Below are 17748 nucleotides of genomic sequence, written 5' to 3' on the forward strand. Positions count from 1 at the left end.
GGAACACTATAAAGGAAACAAAGATAAAACACATTAAAGTAATTCTACCGAGAGAGGAAAAATTGTTCATTCCAGATGCGTCCAAATCTGGTTCTTGCCAACGCTCCTTGGTACTTGGCAGTTTTAGGGGGTAGCATTTTCACATGGTGTAATTCAATTCCCAAAAAGATATAAAGAATTATGTCTTTCCTTGAGTTGCTTCCTATTGAATCACCTTATCACTCTGGTCTGGTTTGTCCAGTCTTAACTATTTCTGTCAATATGGCAAAACCAGCACCAGGAGTTCTTTCACAAAAGCAGACTATAGCAGATGGTAGTGTGATGAGTTTGGTCATCCCTCTGGCTTTTGGCTTTATATGTTCATAAGAACCAGTCTGAGAAACCAAGGCAGATCCTGGTCAAATTCCTCATGCCTTCAACAAAACCCTCCAGTCCTTTCCCACTGAATTCAAGCTGTGCCCTTGCTCCCCCGATGCAGAAGGGTTTAAAAAGCTGTAATTGAGCTGTCAGTTTGAAGAACAAACAGGGGAAATGTACTTTAGGTCTCTGTTTGGGGGCTGTTTGCAGAACTGTCTGTATGTGCATGTGTGGGGGTCTGTGTGAACAGGAGGGGAGCTCCTTTCTGAGCCTCTGTGAACTCAGCAAACCCCTGCAAACCTCGCATGGGACCTGCTGGTGCCTTTCGTGGGTTTGTTTTACAACTTTCTCAGGTAGAGCCTGTGGAGACTGTAAAATTACAAAGCTGGAGATGTGCTTGAAGGATATTGATTGCACTTCTGGCTTGTGTCAGTCCAACTCCAGCTCATGCAGAATTAGTTCTTAGCTCCTGTTAGCTGCTCCTGATGCACTTGAGTCAAGGCACAACATCCTTATAAATGGTGAGCTTGGTGTGGAGTTCTGGGGTCAGCACAGAGCACAGCTCAGGAAACACCTTCCTTCACACAGCCTGCTGCAGGGTAGCAGGGAAGTGATTAAATCTTCCCTAAGATAACGTGTTCCTGACCCCACACCATTCAAGAACCATGTGCTCACTTATTTCTCTTGGCTCAGGCCCTGCTCTCAGTGATGGCTCTGGCTGCGGTGGTGCCTTGGTAGGAAATACTGCAAGGAAATGGGAGTTTCTCCATTGGCCATATGTTGCTTTTCCTGGAGTGAGGAGAACTCTTTACACTTCTCAGTGTAATGGACAAGATGAAAACAGAGAATTTATTCACAGGAAGCAGAATGTGTCTGTGTCAGTGCTGAATTACTCACTTCTGGCTGTGGGATGCTTCCCTGTGCTCCTGCTGTAGGTTAAAAGGCTCTGTATAGACAGGAAAACTCTCACTTGTAACTTGCAGAATCTTTGTTCAAATTTAGGAACTGAGTTACCTCATGGAGATAAGTTGTTTGGAGCCCATACACTGAATTTGTTCTCAGATTTCTTTTAACCTCTTCCTGTCCCTCCGCGCCCCCAAACGCCTTCTGCCACTCTACAGCTTGCTTGAAGAAAGAGCTTGTGGTTTCTGGTGGCAGCTTTGGGCAAGCTCCTCATGGTCCTGCAGTTTTTAGGGAGGCAGAAGTAAAACCCTCAGTGGAACTCGGATGCCTTTAGCGGGTGCAGATGGATAACAGCATGGCTGAGGTCGTGTTACTACATGCAGGCTCACAGAAGATTGGAGCAGGAATGCTACAGGCTGGATTCTTTTTTTTTTTTCCAGTTCTCTCTGCATTCACTGGTCGTGGTTTGGATTTAAAATGAAAAGTCTCTTCTGCTTCAACACCTCTTATTTGAGAGCATGTCACTGTGACCAGCTTTGTGAAGCCGAGCCAAGAAGCACCAGCGCGAGGCTCAAGAAACCAGTAAAATTCAAAGAGGGATCAGAGCAGTAAAGGAATGGCAAATGTCCAGGGATGTTGAAATTTATGCTTAGAAAAACCTCTTAAATGGAAGAAAGGCTTCACTACTGACGCTAAGTTCTAGCTGTTATAAATCAGGCCACATCTTTTCTGGGAGCGGAGTATTCCTCAGCCACCCATGGGGGTTTTCACTGGAAATGTTTGCTCTGGTGACTCTCAGGTGAGATGTTAGGCCAGATGGGACTCGTGTCCAGTTCAAACTAGTAAATATGGCTTTTTTCCCTGAATGTGGCTGAAAAGAGATGGCAGCAGGGAAGGCGTTTATGTAAAGTTGTTAACCTCAACTTTTTGGTTAACCTCTAAATTGAATGTTTAGCAGTGTTAGAAACCCTCTGTCTTTTTCTTCCCGTGCTGGGAAAAGACACCCAGAATGCCCTGTCTTTAAACTATTTCCATTGCTTCTTGGAAAACTTCAGACCCCTCAGTTACAGGTAGCCTAAGTGTGATTTCAAACTGTCTTTGACTCTGCAGTCAACTGGAGGCCAGTTCAGCCTGCAGAAGGGTCATTTTTTCTGCGTGGTGCTCTTGAGTCTGTGCCACAAAACCCACGTGCTAACTGTGATTTCACTTTCCTTAATTGCATTTTGGAAGGGAGATTAATTATATTACCACTAGAGGGATTACAGATATTAGACTGGCCCAAGTGTTTTGCCCTGAAACTCTTGTGGGGGTGGGAGAAAGTTATTTTCCTAATCTGTGCCCTGCTTTCCTTGTTAACTCTTTTTACGTATTTGCAGGTGCCATGGGGTGTAAGTAGCTAATTAAATATGGTATTTGATAAAGTTGCAGGAAGTTTTAATTCCTGTCCTGTGGAGTATTGGTCTCCCCCACATAAACATGTTAGTTAACGATTACTGCAGAGCAGAAGTATTTTCAAAGGTGGCTGTTCCCAGCGGAACCTACTCATTTTCAAGCACGGTTTAAAGGGCAAAGACTGTCTGTTCTCTTGATAAGAATTTGTTTTTAAAGGTTCTATTTAGCTTTTAAAGGATACATTCATCCGCTTAGAGATAAGATCTTGCATTAAGTGGGGCAACCAGGGGAAAGGTCTCCAAAGAGACGGGCGAGCAGGAAGGGGTTAAAAGATGTCTGAAAGCGCTTTAGGAAATCTTTCTGACTGAATGGGTTTGGCGGCCGTGCTTCAGTGCTTCCTCACCATGTGGAACCAGGCACCTCTCACCGCCCCGCGCTCGCAAATCCTGATGTCATGACAATGTGATGCCCGGGAAACAGCTGGCACTGGATGCTCCCGGTGGCGTGGGGCAGTAAAGGAATGGCAAAACCAGCAAATCCTCCATCTCCCGATGCTCGGACCCAGCAGCATTCCCGAGCAGCACCTGGCAGGAGGGCTGCGAGTGCCCCGCTGCCTGCAGAACCTTGACAATAAATCCATGGATACACTTATATCCATTTACAGTGCTCCACATACAGCAAGGGGGATCTTTCAAAAGCCCCCGAAAGTGCTGAAGTCGGTGTGATTGCAGAGCCTGGCTGGTACACGCCATGCGTAAATTCAGTTTGTGGAGCTATATATTTGAGCCACACGCATCACAATGGGGTTTTTTGGGGTTTGGTTTTGTTTTTTTCTTTCTTTCTTTTTTTTTCTTTTTAAAGATTTTCATACTTAAGACAGTAGCTTTTTCAAGAGGACTGGCACCTCCTAGGCTGTCCACAGAAAATAAGAAACAAAGAGGATGATGTGCTGCAAAGAGCAAATGCCCAGCAGCAGCCTGTGAAGACCTGGGCAGGCTTTAGAGCTTGTTTTGCTTCCTGTGGGGTTCAAATACTGAAGCAATCCAACTGTCCAGTCTTTTGGTATCTTCTAGTTTAAAGATGCAGTCTTGTCTAGATCAGGCACAACATTTCATGTGTATTATTTAATTCTTGGATTTTAAAAGAGTCTATATTTGCCAGAAAATCAAAGCAGTGGTCTGATGAGTTCATTTATGTGTTGCTCCGTATTTATGTTCAGGTTTTTATCTGTAAAATGTCTTCCCCCCAGCAGCATATAAAGAGCTGACAGTGCATGTGTCACAGCACGGAGGTGTTGTCCATGGATAACCAGAGGATGGGAGAAAGTTGGGTTATCGCTGGGCTGCTTCCTTCCCCTTAGCTGAGAAGGTAAAGTCATTTTACCCAAAGCCATCCTTTCCGGGGAAAGTGGAAGTAAAATTTTCACTGCCCAAATTAAATGAGAACCCACAGCGTACCTCGAGGAGCGCCAGCTGGGCTTGGCCAAGCCTTCCCCTGATTTCTTAATTAGTAATCGAGTTTTTCCTGCCGATAACCCGATCTATCGGTTAATGGAGTTTACCGTAGCGGCACACCAGCGCAGCCCCGCAGACACAATGGGCACATTGTTCCCGGGGGATCCCGTCCCGCTCCCGTGCGAGGGGGCGGCATCCCTCCACCGCGCTGGGCGGGGGCCGGGGGTTCCCGGGGCGCCGAAGGGTTAACGGGGGCGGCGGGGCCGGGGGTTCCCGGGGCGCCGAAGGGTTAACGGGGGCGGCGGGGCCGGGGGGATCCCGGGGCGCCGAAGGGTTAACGGGGGCGGCGGGGCCGGGGGTTCCCGGGGCTCCGAAGGGTTAACGGGGGCGGCGGGGCCGCCGCGGCCCCTCCCCGCCGCCGGGGCTGAAGTAGCGCGGCGGCGGCGGAGAGGGGCAGAGCCGAGCGGAGCCGGTGCCGCAGCGCTGCCCGGCCCCGCCGAGCGAAGATGGCGAAGGCGGCGGAGCGGGGCGGTGCGCGGCTCCTGCCGCTGCTGTCCCTGCTGCTGCTGCCCGCCGCACTCGCCCGGCCGCCCGCCTCGTTCCCCAGCGATGTGAACGGGCACAGCCTCCACCCGCCCTACTTCAACCTGGCCGAGGGCACCCGCATCTCCGCCACCGCCACCTGCGGCGAGGAGGCGGCGGGCGCCGGCAGCCGGCGCGCCGTGGAGGATCTCTACTGCAAGCTGGTGGGCGGCCCGGTGGCCGGGGGGGACCCCAACCAGACCATCCAGGTACGGCCGGGCCGGGGGCGCGCTCGGCTGCGAGCCCCCCTTTGTGCGGCCGCGGAGCCGCCGCCGAGGGCAGCGGGGCCGGGCGGGCAGGGCCCCGCTCCCCGCGGGGGTTCCCCCGCAGCCCGCGGGCGGAGCGGCTCCGGCAGCCGCGGGTGGGTCGGTGCGGGGGCTCGCGGAGGGGTGGTCGGTCCCAGAGCATCCCCCGGAGCAGCGGGGCTGGGGGCTCGCACGTGCTCGGGATCTCTCCCGGCTCGCTGGGCTCTCGGGGAATTCTTTTTCAAGTTGCGCGTTCTTTGTGTTTATAAAATCCCGGGCGAAGCAGCACCTGAATTCCCTTTGGTGGCCGGGGAATCGCTACGGTGAATGTGATCGTGATTACTTTGATGCGTCTTGAGCTGATGATATTTACATTGGTGTGTTTTAACTCCGCCGTTCCCCGTGTGTTCGGTGGGGATGAGCAGAGGGGAAAGTTACGAGAGTGGATTTTACAAGCGAATGTCAGGTGATTTATCTCAGGGGTCCCATTTTAAGCTGCCCAGAGGGAGCTTGCAGCCAGGAATGTAGACGGTAGAAGCTGCAGTGCAGTGAAACAGCTCTGGCTCCCTTGAAGGGAGGAAAGAACAGTTGTAAACGGGCTTGTAAAACACCAGGTTTAGTTGCAGGAACTCCAGACCCAGTGTCCCCCCTGAGGGCAGCCCAGGCCGGGAAGAGCAGCTCTGATTTGAAATGCTCTCGCAGCCTGGAGCCACCGGCTGCTGCTCGGTGTTTTCTGCGTGCTGCTTGTGGGAGCCGTGGTGCCGCTCACCTGTTGCAGCGGAGCAACGGTCTTGTCCCTGTTGTACTAATAACAAGGACGAGCAAAGGAAAACTGTCCATTTCTCGGCCTTCTGGTGGGGGTGGCTTTGTTGCAAGATCGTCTCTGAAGCATTTTTCTCATTCTGGCCGCATTCTCCTGACTTAGTGCTGCACTAGGAATTTTCCAGCTATTGTGCGGTTGTGACACGGAATTTTGCTGTCTGTGTGGTATAAATGGTTGAAGATGTCACTGGATGGCAAAAACCTGACGTGTTCTCCTGCGAGCTTTGCCACCTTTTAAAGCGATGTCTTGCTTCACTGTGCTGTAAAATAGAAGAAGCTTTGCCTGAAGTCCCAGTAGCAGGAGGCTTACAGGGATCTCCATGTGGTAGTTGTGCCTCCAGTGAGGCAAAGGAGTAAGGAAAGGTGAAGAAGTAACTGCTGCTCTGTGCACTTGCAGACAAATATGTGAACGATGTGCCAAGCAAAACGGGGAGGATAAGGCTGCTTGGAAAAGCTGGCAAATGTGGCTGTGCATTTATCACTCCACGTGTGTCCATCTGTGCTCTGGCCACCCTGCTAGCTCAGCGTGACACGCAGCACTAAGGATGCTGCTGACTGAAATAAACCCCCCCCAGGCTGTACCAGCTCTGGGGGCAGCTCCAGCATCCCCCCAGTGCCAAACACAGCTCCTGAGCTGTGGAATTCTGCAGTGAGCCCCCTCCTGTCCCCTGGGCAGCTCTGGCACAGGGGGGGCTTTGATCTGAGCACCACTTCCCAGGCCAGCAGGCTTCACTCGGTCTGAAAGCTTTAGAAAATTCCTTTTGTAGTGGCTCCTTTCCATGACCACAGGCAGCACCTAAAAGGGAGGGGAGGAAACAGGAGGCATCAGAGCAGAGGTCAGAGTTCCCAATTCATCCCCTTTAGGGGTCTTGGCACCACCCGGTGACTAAAGCAAGGAGGGAGGTGGGAGGGAAGTGTTCAATTTGAGCAGACTGAAACAACAATAATGAACTCCACATGCATGTCCTCACTGCCCGCGTGTCCCACCAGCCCTGAGTCCCTCCTGCCCTCCTCCATTCACCTGCTCATTACTGCTCATGTGTGATGTGCTGTGGCATAAGGAGTTTTCATCAGGAATACTGGAAAAATGCCCCTTGGGACCCTGCAAGAGCCATCCACATGCTGTGGTGGTGAAGGAACATTTGCTTGGTTAAAGACCTGGGACAAACATTAATATAGTTGTCTAATAAATTAGTTGAGTCAGTTCTCTATTTTCTGCTGGTTTAATTTGACATTATAGAAGGCTTCAGAAAAGGGAGTTCACTGACTTTTAAACATGATGGTCTTAAAATGTCAATAATCATTAAGTTTTCTGAAGTAAACTGCCTTCAAGACACTTGCAGTGTTTTTGGCACAGCTTGTGGGAAGGCTGTAAACCTTTTCAAGGAGTTTCCTTTGCTTTATTCAGGGCTTTTTGGCAGAAGGCTGCATTTCCAACTGTGGGGGGGCTTTTCAGTCTGGAAGGATGTGAGGCACAGCAACAGTGAGGTGTGCTGAAAGGGACTTGCCTTGGAGGTTTGCTTCCCTTGTCAAATTCACTCCTCAGTGTGGATCAGCCCTGCATTAATGATAATGTCTTGAGGATAAGGCAGAAGCGAGATCATAGGTTTCTTTTTTTTTTGTTTAAGCTTTACTGGAGGTGCTGTCTTCCAAGACAGACAAGTCTGCAAAGGCACAGCTGTGTGCTCTTGTTCCCCATCCCACCTGGGGGCTATTCCTGAGCCAGCAGGGATGGTGCACTGCTCCTCAGGGTGGGGCAGGGCTGTAGATGATTATTTCAGATAGGAGGGTAGCAGTGAGGCAGGTTACTGGCATTAATTAAAGCAATTACAGACCTCAGGATTTAAGAATGTACAATAAATTTGACTGATTTCAAGGCAGTGCTGCTTGTGCCTGTCCTCACCCCAGCCCTGTGTTCACAGCCCTGAATTGCAGCCCTGAGCTGTCCTTGCCCAAGCACTGTGGGCACTGACCAGAGCTCTGGCCCTCTCACTCTTCAGATGTTGATAACAGATGAAATCTGAAGCTGTTTCATCCCTGAGTATCTCAGAATTAAGTGGCATTCTCTTTTGATACACTGTGATGTTGGTGACCATTTGTGCTGGTGCCTCTTCATCCCGTGTCCTGTCTCTGGTGTGTGGCAGAAGGAATCTGGCTCAGCCCAGGTGCTCCAGGGGACAATTGGTGCTGTACCTCTGTGTATGTGTCTCTTCTGTGATTGCACCTATGCTAGTGCTGGACTTCAGTGGCTTAACTGTGGCTGAAAACACAGGTTTGGAACAAGTTGTTGCCCACAGGAAGGACACTGGTGAGACAGCACCTGCCTAACTGTGTGAGCAGCTGATCTGCAGGGACAGCCCTGGGAGCAGCTTGCAAGCTGCTTTGTCTCTAACAGTACTTTTTACACTGCATTTCCTGCCCTTTTTGCCTCATCCCCAGCAGCCCCACGCTTCCTGTGGCTTTCTGATAAATCAGGTGAGGGGAGCTGGTGTTGGGGTCATGGCAGGGCCAGATGAACTGGGACAAAGCCACCTGTGTCCCCTGAGAGAGGTGCCAGCAGGGTGCCCAGTTGGTCTTTATGCTCAGGGGAAACTTCAAAGTTCCCAGTGCCCTGAGCAGGATCAGGCCTTGCAGGTCTCTGGAAGCTGCCCCTCATTCAAACCTCCTCCTTATCTCTCCCTGTCTGCAGTTTGCTCTGATAGTGGCAGTTTTATGTTCTCTGAGCTGCCCTGCAACTCCTTGCATTGCTGAAGTCCTTCCTTTGACCAAACCTTTGTAGTGGCCATGCCTCTACTGCTCTGGCAAGCTGCAGTCTCTGCCAAGCCTGCAGCTCACAATTGCTTTTTAATTGAAATCCTCTTGCTGATGTCAGAGCTTCCCTGTAGAGAACCTGACACAATGTGCAGGAGCTTGAGCTGCTCTAAAATACAAATAGCTGGAAATGATTCTGGTCAGGTTTAGGTCTGGCTCTAATGAAACAACTAATGAGCAACTGGTGCATCAGAGAGGCTAATCACACTTTGAGCAGCAAACCTGGTTCAGCTGTTGAGGTGTTCCCAGCCCAGCAGGCTGCCCAGGGAGGGACAACAGCAGCATTATAAATGTGGAGCAGCTGATCCTAATTTTTACTCCCCTCTTACTCAGCTTGAGTTTACTGTCTCCCATCAGTGTGAAGTCTGGGTTCAAAATGGTTTTTACATCTGTGGCAAGAATTTAAAGTATGAAAGCCCTTTTTTTTTTTTTTTTGTTATTTATCTCTGTTTTGTAACCTTGCCTCACTTCCCCCCCACCTCAGTGTTGTGTGTTGTGCAGCAGAAATTTCCACACAACCTGTTGCACCGGTTCCCATTAAAGGTGTGAGCTTGAAGAGTTGGGTCAGTTTTATCTGGTCTGCTCTCCCTCCTGGCTCAAAGCATGTCCAAACCAGCCTTGTGACCTCTCTGTACACTGAGTGCTCCCTGCATCTAGGTTACCTGGATGGTTTCAGCTCCCCTTTTCTTTGCCCTTGTGCTTGCGCATCTCTATTTTCACATCTCTGGAGGAATTAATTTAAAAGTGCTCTTGTTCAGGATAACTTGTATTGTGTAATTGTCTGCAGCTGACAAAGCACGTGGCAGTGGCAAATAATGCTGTGATATCTGTTTCATTTGCACTGAGATTCCTGCAGACTTTGGAGGATCTGGAAAATCACATGCTCTGCAGTGGCCCTGTCTTGCCTCAGCCCTGGCAGGGGCAGGAAGGGGATAGCCTGTCTTGAGATCTTGTACCTGGTGCAATATTAACGCTGGCTGCAGCTGGGACAGGCAAGGGCAGCATTCCTGCCTGGGGATAACTGTGCCTTTAAAAGGAAAACTGCCTCTAACGCAGCTCCCTTCCAGGCTGTTTGTAGCAGCAATTCAAGTGACACAACAGTGACTCCACACAGTGATTTGCCAGTTTTCAGGGGGCTTTGCAGGTTTCTTTGAGCGTGAGTCAGATTCATTTCTCCATTAATGAGAGAGAAAGAATTGCCCCTAGCAGCTCAGGTCTTTGTCTGTTCCTGCTCAGGAGGAGCTGTTAAAGTTGTGGGGTTGTTTTCTCTGGCAGCGTGTCCATGGAGCTGACAAAGCCACTCGGGCCACAAAAGCAAGGCAGAGAAGTGGTGGCAGTCCCTGGCCAGCTGACAGCTGGGGCTGTCCCTTTCTGGCCTTGCATTGCAGCATCATCAGCAAAAGGAACTTGGCTGCGAGACCGAGCTCGAAAATGCAGCTGAAAGAGCGATGTTGTGAAATGAATAGGTGGACAAGAAACACATTGCAGGGAGCTGGGCAGAGGAGCTGCCAGTCTGAGCCCATAGAAATGACTGAATGGTGCTGGGCAGGGCTGGGTGTGAGTGGCAGCCTCAGCACTGGAGCTGCTGACCGTGGAGTTTGGGCCTCTGCTCCCCATTGCAGTGCAGCTCCTCCCTCAGACACCCCTGCTCTGGTAACCAGCCCTTTGAGCCTGGGATCCTTTGTCAGTGGTCTGCCTATCTGAAATTCAGAGGGGATGCTGCTCTGAGCAGCCCAGATTCTACACCGGGTGGTTGTGGGGGTTTGAGCCTTTTCATGCACCTTTTTGCACCCACACTTTAAACTGGTGCAAACAAAGCTTTCTGTGTCTTGGTTTGCATTAGCAGGCTGTATTTTCTGAATTGAACGAAACTCTGTATTTTCTGAATTGCTTGATACCTGACTGCTCTGTACCAGTTTTTCTGGCCAGAGTTAAATGTTGTTTTTGTACTTTCTGCCAGGGCCAGTACTGCGACATCTGCTCCTCTGCAAACAGCAACAAGGCTCACCCCATCACAAATGCCATCGATGGCACGGAGCGCTGGTGGCAGAGCCCCCCTCTGTCCCGGGGGCTGGAGTTCAACCAGGTCAACGTCACCCTGGACCTTGGACAGGTAACACAAACCCTTTCTTCACCATGCTGGTGAGGGACTGCTTTTCTGCTTCTAAAATCCTTTAGTGGACCTCGCTGGAAGTGTGGAACAAAATCTACTCGTTTAATGGCAGGGCAGGAGGCTTTGGTTAAAATAGGGAAGGGAAAACTTCTTGCCTGTTTGTAATACTAACTACATTGTGCTCTTTGTTGTTACTATTTAGATCTTCCCTAAAAGTTGGGTTACTTGTGGAAGCTCCTCGCCTTTTGTAGGTATCATTCCTCTTGGAGGGTACCTGCCTCTCAAAGGGGATGCTTAGCAAAGCTTCACCCAAAAATGGGAAAATACAGCCCTGAGAAATTTGAGGCTCTAAAACTTTGAACTGGTGTGTTTACAACTTTTATTAAAAACAGCAAGTCCCTGCTAAAGGTGTTCCTATAAAAGACAAAGGATGACAATGGATGTTTGCTCTCTAGTGGTGGCAAGTCAGAGAAGTCTGTGGGATGGGGCAGTTTTGGAGCTCACCTCTCCCCCAGGTGACCTGTTTGTTGTGAGTGCTCAGCAGCCTTTTGGGGCTGAGTCACAGCCCCTTTGGGAGTTTGCTTTGTTTTGCAGGGATTTTGAGATTTTTCAGATACCAAAACTTTACAGTGGTTTCTCAGTTGGATCTTTCACTCTCTGCTAGAGTAAAGGCTCATTTATCAGTGCAATTTGAAGGTGCCTGACTCCAAATTTTACATCCAGAGATGGCCAGTCTGTATTGATGGTGTACCCTTCATTTAGATGCCTCAAACACACACTTTAGTCCCCAGGACTGGCTCTTCTCTGCTCCCTGCCTTGCTGTAGCACTCATTTGGAGTCTGCCAAACACCCTTCATAAATTTATTCTCTCCGTGAGTGCCAGCTGTCTCAAGCTGTGCTGTAGCAGCAGTGGAATATCTGCTCCTGCCCAGGGCACCAGAGCTGTGTGGGCAGAGCCTCCTGGAGCTGAGCCCTCCCCAGAGGAGGTGGCGTCTGCTGTGTCTCTTAGAAGCCACCCAGCTGGCAGGGGTGTGCTGCTGGGGGGATGGCTTTGCACTCACTCCCCCTGTGACCAGGGGCCAGCCTGCAATGGAGCTTTTCCTCGTCCTTGTCACTCTCCCTGGCAGCTTTCTGGCTTTAGGCCAGAGCTAACCCAGCTGCACCGTGTGCCTGCAAGCTGCTGAGCTTGCCTCACCTGGGGACTTGCAGCCTTCAGAGCTGCTGTGCTGGGAGCCAGAGCCTGGAATAATTTGGGAGGACTTCAGTGCTGTTAAACTACGTTGATGTTCTCTCTCCTGAGTCTGTTTGCCCTCGGTACCCAGGCAGGTGGGATTGCACCATCATTTCTGCAGGACTGGAATCAGAATTTGCATTGTGGTGCTGGTGGCACATGCTTCACCTGGTGTGGATTTTCTCTGTGCTCACAGACCCTCTGCTTCCCTGTCACCTTTGCAATACATGATAGACCCAGCTGGTCCCAAGAGCAGCACAAGCCTAAATAAAGCTTCAGCTGGTTTTAGTGGCTTCCCCTTCATACAGGGCCTTATTGTGTGTAATTGCTATAATCACCTGTTTATGCTGCTGGTGAGAGTCAGTTCTTTGTTTTTAACTCCTTTGTTTTGGTAGGTCGGGCAATAGAATCAGATTAAATGTTAGAGAATTGCCAATTTCCCCCTTTTGAAGTTAACGCTGCTTGAAAGGATAGAAGAGAGAAATTCTTGGGACCCAGTGTGGCCAGCAGGGCAGGTGCAGGATCAGGCCTGTGTACCTGGCAGCCAGGCTTCCCAAATTCCTTGGATACCAGTGAGAACTGCCCAGGTAGCAACACCCTCCTAGGCATGTCTGACAGCAGGGCTTTTTTTGGCTGGCAAACAAAGCCTCTCCCTGCTCCGTGTATCAATCTAGAGAGCTCTTGGACCAATTAAGGTTTAATTTAAGGGACTCACAGCCACTAAAATATTTTGTCCCTCTGGGGGCTCGTGAGTGCCTGGAGTGCTGATGGCACTGGGGGCACACAGGGCTGGCACAGGGGGCTGTGGTGTCAGCCCCTTCCTTTGCTGCTGTGCTTCCCTGCTGGCTCCATCCCTCTCCAGCCATAAGTGCTTAATTACCAGCTGGAATTGGGTTTCTCCAGCCTTTGGCGAGGCTGTGGCAATTGGGAGAGGGTCAGTTAATTAAGCAGCCTGTTGCTCTTTGCTTTTTGCTGGCTGGGAGCTTGCTCTCCTCACAGGGGTGTTAAAATTCTGTGGGAAGGAGAGAAGGAGGAATATTCACAGCCAGCAAATAAGCTCCAGAGTGGCTTGGGCTGGCCACCCAGCTGGTGTCAGGATATTAAACACTCTCCTCGCATCATAGTGCCAGCAGCAGCCTCATCTCAATGGCTTCATCAGCAAGGTGGATCAGGGCTCCCAGCATGGCTTGGGAAGGGGCTGTGTCCAGTTATCTGCTGGGGGGCTGGATGGGAATTGCTCCTGCTGGTACCTTGTCTGTTCCTGCCTCCTTGGGGAGGAGTGATTATCCTTTTCAGAATTGGCTGCAAGAGGAGGAAAAGTCACTTGGAGGTTTCCATGTCAGACCCAGGTCTGAGTGCCAGAAATATGACAAACAGCTCCAGGGAGGAAAGTTAGATGGATTTTAGGAGATGCTGAGGAGTGTGGAGAGGGAATTTTTTTCTTGCTTTTAATCATGACCTTGTGCTTAGTACATTTAGGATGAGTGGCTGGGCCACTGTGTGAATTTGGTGTAAAATACATCATGGCACTGTATGAAGCACAGCTCAGGTTTTGGAGAGTAGAACTGAGGGTGCTGTGTGCTGAGAGGACACTGATGTCACTGGACAATCTGGACTTGCCAAAATCCCAGAAAGTGGCTGTCCTACCTAGCTTGGAGGGCAAAGGTCCACATTGTGGTGGAGCTCCTAAACCTGCCGTGCTGCTGCTCAGCTCCAGGCTCTTTCCTCTCCTGCCTGGAGCCTCCAGGCCAGCTGGAAATGGGAACGTGCCTCTGCTGCAGGGGGACAGGACACCGTGACTCACAGCCACCATGGGAATTGTCCCCTGTGATCCTGCTGTGATTAAGTGCTGCAGTGGGTGGAGGGGGAGGAAGGGGTGTGATGGAAGATTCTTTTTTTCTTTTCCCCCCCCATAAAAAGGTCGTTTGAGTCAGAGCTGACAAGGTTTAAGGAAACATGAATGGCTGGCTCCCTGCCAGAGCCTGACATCTTCCTTGCATGAAGGTGAACCCAGGCCAGCCCTTCCTTGAGATGTTTATGGATAGTTGGTGCTTTATGATAAACTCTGGGGGAGGAATGCTTGCAGTCATGCAAGAGCAGGAGCTTCGTGCCAGCGCTTGCTTGAGGTTGATTCCTGCAGTGGGAGGGTGGCTGGGCAGCAGCCCCCATCTCCCCCTGCCTCGTCTGCTGGCCCTGGTGACACCAGAGAGCAGCAGGATGTCAGACTGAAGCTTTGCAGAGAGTTTTGGCTGATACCCCAGAGGTATTTATTTGGGCAGTGCCTGACAGAAACGCTGACATCCATCCATTCACTTCTGCTGAGGAGAGAGGAGAAGCCTCCTCCTTTGGAGACCTCCAGAACTCCTTGAATGAAGCTCCCTTTGGGCTTAGAAGGGGGAAAAGAAGTTGCATCCATTGGTAATTCACAGAGGTGGAAAGGAAATGAAAGGAGTTGTGAGCCACACTCCAGGGCCAGTGCCAGGGTGGGTTTTGTAGTCACTGGGATGTGTCTCAGCAGGGGAGTATACTCATGGGTAACTTATGAGGTGCTTTCAGAAGCACCTCTTGAGTTTTCTGGTAATTGCAATGGGATCTGCCAAAGCTGCTGCATTTCCTGGCCTCTGAAATGATTAACCTGTGCTTGCCAGGCTCTCCCAGCTCCTGAGTAAAGGTGTTGATACACAAAACACACGAGGTGCTTCAGCCCTTGGCAGCAGGCTGCTGGTCTTTCAGTGTGAGACTTGGCTCTAAAGGAGCTGGGTGTTTTTCCTGTGGTGGATTTTCAGGACATAAACCTGCTTCCTTTCCTTTTTGCACGGCAAACGTGGCCCCTCAGGACCAGCTTTGCACCTTGGTTTGATGTGCAGGGTGCCTACAAATGAGCAGCTGTAGCTGAATGCCTGACTTGCATGAACAGCTCAATCCTTGTTGTGTGAGCTGTGTTCTTGTTAATGGGTATTAAATTCTTACTCACTTTTGGCACGTTTGGACTGAGTTAGGTCTGGCCTAATGCTAAAGCAACACCACTGATGCAGAGTGTAGTACCTTGTGTGTAAAACCACTGAAATTTTCTTTCACCTCAGTTTGTCACCTCCCATTTATTTTCAGTTAGTTGAAATAGTGGTGGGAGCTGCTGGTGGATGTCTTCAGGAGCCCTCCGTGAAAGGCAGCTGGAAGGCAATCCCTGTAAACTGATGGGCTTGAAGCTCACCTCCCTGTTCCCAGCAAAAGCTTTCAATGTGAAGATGAGCTGCTGTTTATTCCCTGGCTTAATTGATTGAAAAATCCCTCTTGAGGGAGTTAACTAATGAAATCCCAAGAGAACACTCAGGGTTCTTCATGAATAAAGATGATGTCCTAGAGGCTGCTTTTCCTAGGCTTGATGTGGGATAGGGATGATGGTCATCCAAGCATTTCCAGCTGAAAACCATATAAATTTCTCCCTTTTTTCACCTTGTTCCTTTTGCAACTTCATTTCCATTGCTGTGGGAGCCCTTACAGCCTCCAGGTGATGAAGCTGCTGCTCGCATTTCCCTCGAGGGCACTCTTGTTCATCCTTGCTGTACACAGGGGGAAAGTGAGGTCTCTTCTTTTCCTTCCCCTCACTGGGCATGTCTCCTGCAACGTTTTCTCCAGCACACATGCCTGGAAAATGCACAGTGTCCATTTCTCTTGGGGCCACAGGCTGCCTTACCTGCCTGGTGTTTTTCATGGAGCATTGCAAGAATGGGTGAAGATTTCAGATATTTTTTCTTTTTTTTTTTTTTTTTTTGTACATGGTTTTGACTTTTCTTAACTTCTCTTACTGCTGAGAAGTAGCTATTTGGTAATTACTCCTACTTAGTCCTCACTGTGCTGGGGCACTACTGTGGGAAAGGGGTAGGAGAGCTTAGTGACATTTATTGTGAGCTTTTGCACCTTAAATAAAGGGCTGGGGCGTAAAATCTCTAACAAAGACACTCTTTCTCCAAATTGTTCTCTGGCTGTTGGAGCAAAAGCAGCATTAAAAGTAAAGCACATTAAGTAGGCTGAGCAGAAATCTTTTTTGCTTACAACAGCTGAGCCTGTGGTCTCTTCTGTGTAGAGTCCTCTCCAGTTGCCATAAAAATCCTTCAGAAGTAGATCAGGATCTTTGTTTATAGGTTTCAGAACTGTAGCTCCCTGGTCTGAGCTGGTCTGTGGCTCACGTGTAACTGCAGAGCCCGTTCAGTGCTGCTGTCCTTGCCCACGGATGGGGAATGGAAGCAGGGTTACATTTGCAGTGCCTCTTCTGGGGAAGGCAGAAAAGGTGTGACTGGGAGAGCGTGCAGCACTGGGAGCTGGCACCAAGCCCAAGTGGATGGGTCTTCTCTCCCAATTTATTTCACGCTTTATTGTTTAAATTAGCTTAGCTGTGAAGTCTCTTCTGGTTTCTTCAAAGCTGCGGTTCCCCTGACCTGGACCAGCAACTATTGAACTTTTTTTCTTTTTTGGTGTTGATTTTTGCTTTCACTTAGCACAGAAAGGTTGAGAAGGGCCATCTGCCAGCTCCCACCAGATTCCTGGCTCCAAGGGCTGTGTGGGAGCTGCTCAGGTGAGCGGGAAGGGAGTGGCTGGCTGTTGATCAAGTGGGGATCTGTCTCCTCTGGCAGTGAGAGCGGACCCATCCTCTCCTTTTCAAACAGCCTTGCCAAATTGGATGCCAAGCTCCAGAGCAGCCAAGGCTGGAACTTCTTTCCTCTTTGCTGCTGCTGCTGTTGGTTGCTGTTAAAGGAAAAGATGTGCAGAGTGCTGGTGTGGGTAAATCACTGGTGACACATGAATTTTAATTGTATGTTATGTTTATTCGAGTCATGAACCGGTACTGCTTAAAATCATTCTTCCAGGGCTGCAGTGAGTTGGATTTCACTTGTAACATCTGAATCCCAAAAGACCTGCCTTGCCTCACGTCTGCCAGGCTGTGAGCACAGGGAGGAGCAGGGCAGCAGGAGGCTCGGGGCAGGTCACTCAGCCTTGTGGCACCTTTTGTAGCCTCGAGGAGGTTTTTTCTCCCTGTTCTTTGCATCTCATACAAATGACCCTTGTGCTTCAACAGCTTAATCTTCCCAGAGGCTGTGCTTGCTCTGCCTAGACCTGAACCAGGTGTTAAAATAAGCCTCAGCCTCTTCCCCCCCCCAGAACAGCTCCAGGTAATGACTGATGAAAGGATAATTGCTGGTTCTGAGAAATGCATGCAAGATTTCCATTCTAGTTTCTCCCTAGGTGTTGCTGCCTATTTTTAACATTGGTGTGATGGAAAACAAAGAGGCTGACAGTGAGGTCTCCTGCCGTGGAACTTCTTATTTCCTCCAGCCTGTCCCTTCTTCTCAGCTCCCTGGGATTCTTCAAAGATCAGGCGAGAGCCCCGGGGTGAGCGTGGGCTGGGGAGAGGTCAGGCTGGAGCAGGGGCGGCTTTAGTTTGTAATGAATAGCTGGAAGGCAAGCCTGGTAATTTCTTGCTGTTCTCCTGGAAAGTGTCTGCTTGGCTGGGCTGGAAAACAAGAGCTGCCCTGACGGGGTGTGTGTGGCTCCACGTGCTCTGGGGTCAGCTCTGCCTGGCTGTGCCAGGCCATTAAAACAGAGCAGGACTGCCTGGGTCAGGCCCCTGTTGGTGTTGTTTTCCTCCCTCAGGGAGATGGTACAGGAGCTTCTTGGGCAGGTCACTACAGCCAGTGGAAGCAGAGAGTTCACAGCTCTGACACAGAGCATGCTGGTATCCCATCACGTGGTTTAGCATTTTCTGTGCTTTGGCTTGTCCCACCTGCAGAATGGGAAATACTGCATTTTATCTCCATAGTTTTCTGTGCAGGAGCCTGTGTA

General features: G+C 50.2%; 1 protein-coding gene across 2 annotated transcripts in view; it reads left to right on the forward strand.

Moving 5' to 3' along the window:
* The first annotated feature begins 4520 nt into the window (after positions 1–4520).
* Positions 4521–17748, forward strand: part of LAMA5 (laminin subunit alpha 5) — an 85942-nt gene continuing 72714 nt past the window's right edge. For both annotated transcript variants that reach the window (XM_038158531.1, XM_038158533.1), the window contains exons 1-2: positions 4521–4897; positions 10527–10679. In XM_038158531.1, coding sequence (XP_038014459.1) covers positions 4613–4897; positions 10527–10679 — 438 coding nt within the window. In that variant the 5' untranslated portion in view covers positions 4521–4612. The remainder of the gene's footprint in view (positions 4898–10526; positions 10680–17748) is intronic.

The sequence above is a fragment of the Motacilla alba genome, chromosome 20, assembly GCF_015832195.1.
Source record: "Motacilla alba alba isolate MOTALB_02 chromosome 20, Motacilla_alba_V1.0_pri, whole genome shotgun sequence".
NCBI lineage: Eukaryota > Metazoa > Chordata > Aves > Passeriformes > Motacillidae > Motacilla > Motacilla alba.